The sequence below is a fragment of the Stigmatopora nigra genome, chromosome 2, assembly GCF_051989575.1.
Source record: "Stigmatopora nigra isolate UIUO_SnigA chromosome 2, RoL_Snig_1.1, whole genome shotgun sequence".
Taxonomy (NCBI): domain Eukaryota; kingdom Metazoa; phylum Chordata; class Actinopteri; order Syngnathiformes; family Syngnathidae; genus Stigmatopora; species Stigmatopora nigra.
The window spans coordinates 797,747-806,752 of NC_135509.1; the positions used below are offsets into that span (position 1 = coordinate 797,747).

Below are 9,006 nucleotides of genomic sequence, written 5' to 3' on the forward strand. Positions count from 1 at the left end.
AAAATGTCTGCAAACGGTGCCTTGCGAGGAACGCCAGCCAGGCCAGCCGGGCACGGGCGACCTTTTTTCTGGCCGCCTTTTTTCTGCCGCGCGCCGTACAAACACCCGAATCGGCCGGTGGTTTTTGTTCTGCTTTGTTTTTTAGCGGTTTTGTACTCCCGTGCCGAACTTCCTACTCTTTTTCTACCACCGTCTTTTACTATGGTCAGCGCGTCCAAACTGTCAAGTGCTGTGATTTGCTGTCTTTTTTAAAAAATTTGATTTGTATTATTTATTCAATTTTTCATTTTCTACCAGCTTGCTACGAATTTGACACAATTTGTATGGAGGAATTTTCCATTTTTCTAAGACAAAAAGAGCCAAACGGAAGGCTCTTTTTTTTCTACACTGGCTTTTTTCCAATGACGCTGGCTCATTTTTATTTGTATTTCTTTTTAGGATCAGATTTTTTGCAGTCACCCGACGTGTCGTGTCACTCTCCGCGGAAGGGCTTCTTTTTCAACACGTGTAAATGGCGTAAAAGGGGAAAATGCATGTTTGACGTCCCTGCCGGTGAGATGATGCTAATTCAAGAAAAGAAAAGAAATCTGTATCTGATGGGGTTTTTTGAATGTAATTTAAAAAAGTGGAAAACCATCATGATGTGATCATCACTTGTCCTGACATGAAGTGAAAAGTGGAGGCGCATTTTTTCTTCTCATTTTTTTGGGGTTGTTTTTCTGTTCCGTACTTAATGATTTGGCCCAAAATGGTGGGAAGGAGTTGAGGTTGTCGGCCATTTTGCCACAGGCCCAGTCCAGATGTAGCAAGCCGTTGTTAGCGAGGAAGGACGTCCATCCATTTTGCTTTCTAGTGCAATACGCTGTAAATAAGAGCAATCTTTTCATTTCTTGACTTGTTCCATGGGTACTTTGGCTGTTTTTTTTCATTTTGCTTTGTTTTTCTTTCTTATTAAAACTTTATGGACAACTGAAAAGCAAAGACTCGGCTTTCTCTCACAAAACTTGACTTTTTCAGAACTTGACCTCCTTGGGACTTTCAAGAAGAATACATGAAGACTGGAGTAACTTATATTTTTGTAAATATCCAACTTTATTCTTGGCCATTGTGTTTCAGCATGAAAACAAACAATTCCTTCTTTGGCAGGTTCAAAGCGGATGAAGTGACCCAAACAAAGATGTCCGCCTCGGAAGACGTCTCCAAAATTGCCAGATGGAGACACAAGCAACGTCACATGTGAGTTTTCCATTTTCATTTACATTAAAGGAAGAAAACATTTTCCTCAGTCAAAAAAAATCAATTTGAACCTTTTTGCTCCAAAAGAAATTCATTAAAATGTATTCTTCCTTTTTTCCACCCCAAAATCCAACTCGGCCATTTTATTGTCACTTTAAAGACTATAAATAGAATTTATAGATCCACCTGTCCCCCTTTTGTGCTTCTCCCCAAATTTCCAAGACAGCGACGTTCCCTTTACGAGCCCCCGAATAGCGCCGCGGCCCATAATGCAACACTAACATTGTGCGTAAAGTGCCATTTTGTTCCACAATAGTGCTCTTGTGCGGAGCAACAACAAAAAAAGCGCCTGGTCCCGCAGGAATCCGTCCAAATTCTGTTAGGCTCAGCTCCATTTTCTTTGCGCTTCTTGAGCCAAAATGGCGACATTCTGTGTTTGTTAGTGAGTTTAGATTTTTTGCTGTTGTGGCTCAGTTTCATGAGCCACAAACAAAAGGACGGCGTGGGTTGGGGCGGACGCGACGTCCAACTTTGAGTCGTCACGTTTCATTAGTCACTGGCCATTCTTCTGTTTGTTTATGAGCAACAGAATGGTCGCCGTCTCGTCGTCGTGCCAAAAAAAGTAGGAGTCGTGAAGGGAGAAAAGTCGTTTACAATTCAAAAATGTAATTATATCTCCTTTAATAGCTTTATCTTGATCCATTTTAGTAGCCTCTAGCTACTGGTGGCTTAATAGCGACGGAGAGCCCACCCCTGCCCGCCGTCCCCCGGGACGACACTTGTGCGAGCCCCGCTCAAGCTGCGTCAACAATGTTGCTCGGCCACAATCCGATAGCGGTAAGAGTAAGCTCACGTACGGCCAGCAGCTGCCGGGACCCCCCCAAGCGCACGCCCTAGCTTGGTAAGCAAAGCCACGCTCTGCAAATTCCAGGCGTGCGCTCCCACCCGGGCAAAATGGAGAGCGTGGGCACGGCGCCCCAAGGTTGAGGCGAAAGGTCGCGTCAGGGGCGCGGGCCGGGGCGCGTTTATGGCGTCCAGATTCCGAGCATCCATCGCTTCGAGATGGAATTAAGGGCGTCGCTAGCTCGCCATACTTGTATCTAACCGCTAAAATGACTTTGTACGGGTCAGATTGGTCGCCTAGCACCGTAAATAGTCAAATTTGGCATTTGGCCGTCGACAGGGCGCTAACAGCCACGCCCGCGGTGGCGGCCTTTTTAGCATCGTAGGCCACGTAAACAACCGCCGCTTGAACGTTAGCGGCGGCGAGCGTGAAGGTCGCGGGGGCTCGCACCTGTCCCACCCACCGACTGTCGAGGACAGACGGCCGTGGGAAAAAGCCAAGCTAAATTTACCGCTAGCTACATGTGACAAATGTTTGCGAGAGACCTTGCTTATTATTTTGTTAGCGCGCTAGCTAAAAACAGATATTCCTTCAAACCGCTTCATTAAAAGGCCGCTGTTAGCAATAGCGTTAGCATTTTGGGGTGGCGTGACAGGGAAGGCGACCGGACCAAAGGGCTTTTGTTTATTGGCACACACGCGGGGGGCGACGGGGGAACCAGATGGACCCGGCACGCACGCACGCACGCACATGGCGGGGTCGGCGAGGTCACCGGGGGGCACGTGCGCGATAAATGCGCTGTGACGGCGTCCGCCCTTTCAAAAAAACAACGCCTGCCAGGGGATCTTAGCCATCTTGTTAATTAGTCTTGAGAAGTGATAGTTGCTTGCACGCTTTCTACTTTTCAAACTCCTCGGTCGCCCTTGGCCACAACTTTTGGACTCGTGTAGAAGAAAATGGCACCACGCTTAAAATCTGCTGACACTCAACAGAAATGCTGGTTTAGTCTCCAGCCAATTTGTATAAGTATACGTGCGTCATATTAACCATCTCGTCGAGACGGCGCGAAAAGCAAATATTGAATGTTTGCCGTCATTTTGGTCGTGGTAAGCGCAAAGATGCAAATTGGCCAAACCCCGAAGCGCCACAACGTCTACTTACTCTGTCGTGCAGACGGCAGGACAAATAGACTCCTGCCAATACGCCAATTCCAAAAAAAATCACACCCGTCTGGCGTGGGCCGGCTTCCGTCCAAAAGACGGAGCGGGCGCGCGCCTCCCTCGCCGGAGGAGAAAAACGCCAAAGCGGCAGCCATGGCGACAGAGGAAGAACCGGCCGGGCCCGTCGCCTTGGCCGCGCGCTGATTGGCGGACGGCCTCGGCCTTGTTGCCGTGTGGACGGAAAAGAGGCGGGCGAGCGAGCGGACGCCGTGGCTATCTCAGCAGTCCTGTCAAGAGGGATTTACTCGGGGAGCTGATCTCCACGCTGGTGACACCAAGCGCGCCGCCCGAGAGAGCTTTTCATTGACAGCCATTTCCATAATTCCTACATTAAGCCCACCTCCTCGGCACAAATTCACCACTCGGCGCTTTTCGCTCACTTTTGCAAACTCGGGTTTTTGATAACTTTAAGCATCCAGTTCGCATTTCTGTAGTAGAAATAGAAAAAAGGGGATGCTTAGTCATGGTTCAATGTTTTTGGACAGTTTTACTTCTTCCTTCTAATCTGCAGTTGATGGCCATAAGTTGAAGAAGGCTCCTAATGCTAAAACAAGGACGCCATTGAAGCGTAGCAGAATGAGTGAAGAGCGCCAACAGGGACGCCATTGATGGCGGCTGAATAGCTTCTGTGTTCCTCCATCATCGCCCCAACGATAACAAAAAAGGACAAGTGGTTGCTCAGCTGCTACGTGCACGATAAGCTTTCTTTCTGGCTTTCGTTGGGGGTGCGCTTGGGGGCGGGGTCCTCCCAAATTGGACGCCACCATACCTTCGGGCAGGCGTAGCGGTACCTCGCCACCTGCCGTGAACTCGTTGGCAGCCGTTCAATTTTTTCAGAAGCCCCGCTATTCGAATTATGATCAACAACACGCGGCCCGTGGGCCACCTTTCGTTTGAGCCACCGAGGTGGTTTTTGTATTTGTTTTTCTTAACAGCTAGCGTCTCCTGGCTTTGATGCCCACCGACAGCGTGCGAACAAAGCGCGCGAGCAGACAGCCGCGCTGGTGTTAGACATTCGTCTAGACGGCCGGCGAGATGCTTCCCGCCATTGTTGTGCCGCTCGGCAAAAATTGCAAAACAGGAAACTATCTTACTGTAAGGGATAAAAAGCCAAGGATATTACTAACATTCTTCTTTCACTTTGCATTATATACAGGTATTGGAGACACACAAAGGCACTTTGCACAAGGGCGCAAACAGTCAATGGATGGTCTTTATTGTGCCTATTCTGAAGGATGTGGATTCCTCAAAGTGGTTCTTTGTTTACCAGACCAAAGTATGAGATCATCATCAAGAAGTTAGTGAACACAAGCCTTGCCTCAAATGACCTGTTTTTGTATTTCGTTGTTTCTTCTGCCCTCCTGTGGCGAACACAAGAAGTACAAGATGCATGGGAAAATACTTATTGTTCCTAAAAATGCATTGACGTTTTAATGTGAGGAATAGCATGTTTTAAAAACAATATTGACTACATTCTTAGATTAACATTTTGAGCTTTTTCCGGGGGCCATAATATTAGTCACCATCAAACGTAGGTATATAATCATGTAAATTTAGATGCCTGCTGGGCCCTCTGAGCTATGGAAACTGGCGACGTCACTTGTCGGCCATTTTACGTCGGAGACACTATGTGAACAACATTAGAATAAATTATATTTGTCCTAAATTCTGAATATAAATTCACTCAACATATATTGATAAAAAAATGAACAGTGATCAATGTTATTGAATTTGCATCAAAGTGAAATTTCCCTGTTGTAATTAGTTTATTATTGTATTTGCATTTGCAGATTCGAATTGAATTTGTCTCTTCCCGTAGTTCCTTGACACAGATCACGTGACGCCGTCCTCCGTTGTTTTTTGCTGTTAGCACGTCAATTTAGCTGTTTGCAACCCTTGTATTTTTTACGTCTAAATTCACTCCAAAGGCCAACCATGGAGATAGGGGCTGAAATTAGCAAGAAAATAAGAGTGAGTACCATTCACATTTAAATACTTTTACGTTGTCGTTGAACCGGGCTACTGTGGTTGCTACTTGGCTAGCTAGCTTGCGGCACCTCGGCTAGCCGGACAAAATGGAGCCAATAACTTGTGTACTTTGATTTAAATATAAGCAGTGGCGAACGAATTCCCCGTTTTAAATTGTGTTGTGTTGGTTATTTGCAGGCTGCTATTAAGGGAAAGCTCCAAGAACTCGGTGCATACATTGGTAAGTTCTAGTTATAAATAGGAATTTACGGTAGGTATTAAAAGTCATAATTAGTGTAAAGATGTGTATTGTTATTTGTAAAACACTCCTTGAAGAGTTGAAAACGTGTGCAGAGATTTGACGCCTAAATTGTTCCATGATGTACACTAAGTACATATAAACATCATATGAAGGAAATAATGCAAAATTTGAGCAAATGTTAATAAAATGAAAAACATTGGATTGTTATTGTGGGCATTACTAGTGTATTCCTGTTTTTATTAATTCGGTTTCTATTCATTAATTTTTAAAAGTTTCCAATTTACTGTAATTGACTACGGTTTCTGTCTCTGCAGATGAAGAACTCCCGGATTACATCATGGTCATGGTCGCCAACAAGAAAACTTCCCAGCAGATGGCTGACGATCTCTCACTTTTTTTAGGAAACAACACCATCAAGTTCACTGCCTGGTATGTCAATAATTTCTTTGCTCATCTGTTCCATTTAAAGTGCATCATAACAACACCACTTTTTTTTAAGGCTTCATGGCGTCCTGGAGAAGTTACGAACAGTCGCAGTTGGTAGGTGGCGCTTATCTTTTGCCGCATTTTTCAATGCCTGCTCTAATTTTTTGTGGATTTATGTTCTCCAGAGCCCGCCCCTGTGAGCCATGAACAGCAGCCATTTAGCGACACTTCCGTCCCCAGAGTGGAAGATGTCAAGCCAAACTCGCGCTCCGATAGGACGGAATCCCGCAGCTCCGCCCACGATAACAGGTTTTTAGCACTATTTTGGTACTAGGATGCTAATGTGCTAGCATTGGTGCAGCACAAGTTATAATGGCGGTGAGCTAAAAAGTTCTGATTTGTATTACCTTTCAGGAGGGGCGGCGCCGAGAAGACTTCCCCCCGCTTGACGTCCGCCGTCAAGCCCCTGGTGGAGCCCCTCCCCTCCGACGCCATCATCGAGATCAAGCCGGAGATGGGCGACGAGTTTGGCGAGGATGAGACGGAGACGGCCGTCGCCCACAGGGGGACGCGCAGCGGTGGCGGCGCACGGCCGTCGGTGGAACTGTACAGGGCGGGTCAGAGCAAGCTCAGCAACACATCACGCTCTGGTGACGCATCGTCGTCGCACGGAAGGCGTCAAGATGGCAGGAGCAGCAGGTCATCCCGAGGCTTGTCCGGCAAGGTACCCAACTTCATGTAGAGACTTACAACCGTGATGGCTGCGATCCAATAATCATCGCTGTTTTTTCAGGAGGAGTCCCGGAAACGTAAGGCACCCGTGGTGAGCTCCGTGGTGCGAGTGAACTGCGACTCCGACGAGGAGAGCGACGACGCGGACGAGGATGACGACGACGCCAACCACGGGGGTCGCGGCCTTTCCAGTCGGGTGTTGCTGCCGTCCAAACCCGAGCGAAAGTCAGCCTCCTTTTCTGTCACCGGTCAATTTGTTCAGGCTAAAAAAAAAAGTCAACTGTCCTATTTCAGACCAACCCTCCCACCTGCCAAGCAGGCCAACAGAAATCTGATTCTGAAGGCCATCTCCGAGGCTCAAGACTCCATCAGCAAGACCACCACGTTCCCCATACGTAGGTGGTGCGGCGTTCCCGGTGGTCCTCTGGCTCCACGCCCATTTTGCGACCTCGCCCCCAGTTCCCCAGAGGCAGACGGTCCCCGTCGCCCCCCGCGCTCGCTCCGCCAGAGAGGACGAGATGACGGCGGCCATTCAGCTAGTGCAGCACCACTTTCATGGTGCCTCCTCTAGAGGGCAGCGCTCGTACGCGCCTGAAGAAAAGCCAGGGAGAACTCTGGGTAACTTAAAAAACAACAACAACACCAGCAACAATGTCATTAAACTTTTTTCTCTTTTTCGTCAGCTTCGAGCAGATCTGCGGGCACCGATTCTACGGGAGCGTCGCATCGTCACCACGGAGACAAGCACGAGGACTGTGAGTGTCTTTTGATTGACGGGCGACCCACCCCGTGCGTCGTTTGACCATTCTTGCGTTTGGGGTCCAGCCAGCGGCGGCAGAAAGCCGTACGACACGCGCTCCATCATCGTGAGCCGACCGCCGGCGGACGAAAGCCGAAGTCGGGATCGCAGGCCCAAAGATGAGCTGGCCATACCGCGCACTGTCCAGTCCAGGTAATATGACCCACTCTAACTAACGCATATTTACATTTCGTATGCATCGGTGGTGCTTTAATGACAACCCGTGTGGTTTCCCCGCTTATAACCAGCAAAGAGAAGGACGTGTCCAACAGCCCCAAGTTTATCGTGACGCTGGAGGGCGTTCCCAGCCCCATGGGGAACCTGACGGAGTTGGACGTCGAACTGGAAGACGTCCGGCCGCCCACGGTGGGCACGCTCGCCGCCAAGTCCAAAGTGGGCGTCCTGCAAAGGCTGCAGGAACAAATACACTCCATGGAAACCTCCTTTGGTACGGTGCAAACATTACTCTCAGTGCTAGCCCTAGCGCAGCATTAGCACACCAGCTAACACACTTGTGGCTAGCCTAAACTTTTTCTTCTGTAAATAAGTCTTACTCTAAAATCCCCACCAGACGAGGCCATGGACGAAGAGATGATGGACACGGACTCGGTGCCTTCCAAGAGAATGAAAGTGATGGAGCGCTGCAAGTTCTGGCCGGCGTGCAAGAGCGGCGACGAGTGTCCCTATCACCACCCGACCAGAACGTGCAAGTGAGTGCTTTGTCTCCTGAAAGGAGAAAAAAAAAAACATGGTTCAAAAATCTCTGTTTTGTGTGGCAGGACGTTTCCTTTGTGCAAATTTGGCGACAAATGCCTTTTCATCCACCCCAACTGTAAATACGACGCGAGGTGCAGCAAGCCCGACTGTCCCTACACGCACGTGAGCCGCAGGGGTGCCGTGGCGCCGCCTTCAAGGCCAGGTGCTCTGCCCGCACACACAAAAACTCGGCGTCAGGCTTTTGGAGCCAAATAACTTGAATTATTATTATTTTTTTTTTTCCAGTTGCACCAACGGCACCGACCGCTAACATGTGCCGCTTCTTCCCCCATTGCAAGAATACGGATTGTGCTTTTTATCACCCAAAGGTAACTTTATATTAGTTTTTGATGGATTCATTTGTTTATTTGTATTTTTTTTCCCCCCCTGTGTTCAGCCGTGTCACTTTGCCGGCCAGTGCAACCGAGACGGCTGCACTTTCTTCCACCCCAACACGTCGGTGCCGCCCAGGCACGCCCTCAAGTGGACCAAGATGCAGAGCAGGTGACGACCACAAACGCCAAAAGACGTTTTTATTGAGGAGATATATTTACGCTAACGTAATTTTCCCTTTCTCTTTCTTAGCTAATGAAGACACGTCAAATGTGCCGTCCACACTTGGGAGGAATTCTATTTGTATTAACATTAATTTGTGGTGTTCCATTTTTCAAAGGTCTTTTTGGAATCACTAAGCTTTGTTTTTTTTCTTCCCCTGCCAAAGCTGTCAATTAAAATAATTCATGTGTGAACACCATTTTGCTTT

General features: G+C 48.2%; 1 protein-coding gene across 2 annotated transcripts; it reads left to right on the forward strand.

Moving 5' to 3' along the window:
* The first annotated feature begins 5,055 nt into the window (after window positions 1-5,055).
* On the forward strand, window positions 5,056-8,997 carry zc3h14 (zinc finger CCCH-type containing 14). 2 transcript variants are annotated; one of them, XM_077742250.1, is made up of 17 exons: window positions 5,066-5,271; window positions 5,467-5,509; window positions 5,845-5,959; window positions 6,030-6,070; window positions 6,142-6,265; window positions 6,371-6,680; window positions 6,750-6,913; window positions 6,983-7,083; window positions 7,148-7,306; window positions 7,372-7,443; window positions 7,514-7,640; window positions 7,736-7,935; window positions 8,059-8,197; window positions 8,267-8,406; window positions 8,490-8,572; window positions 8,641-8,747; window positions 8,829-8,997. In XM_077742250.1, the coding sequence occupies exons 1-17, from the start codon at window positions 5,236-5,238 to the stop codon at window positions 8,830-8,832; spliced, it is 1,965 nt and encodes a 654-aa protein (XP_077598376.1). In that variant the 5' UTR covers window positions 5,066-5,235; the 3' UTR covers window positions 8,833-8,997. The 2 variants fall into 2 exon arrangements, with proteins under 2 accessions (XP_077598386.1, XP_077598376.1); XM_077742260.1 differs by lacking the exon at window positions 7,372-7,443 and having other exon boundaries at window positions 5,056-5,271; window positions 7,148-7,215; window positions 7,513-7,640.
* Window positions 8,998-9,006: the final 9 nt, after the last annotated feature.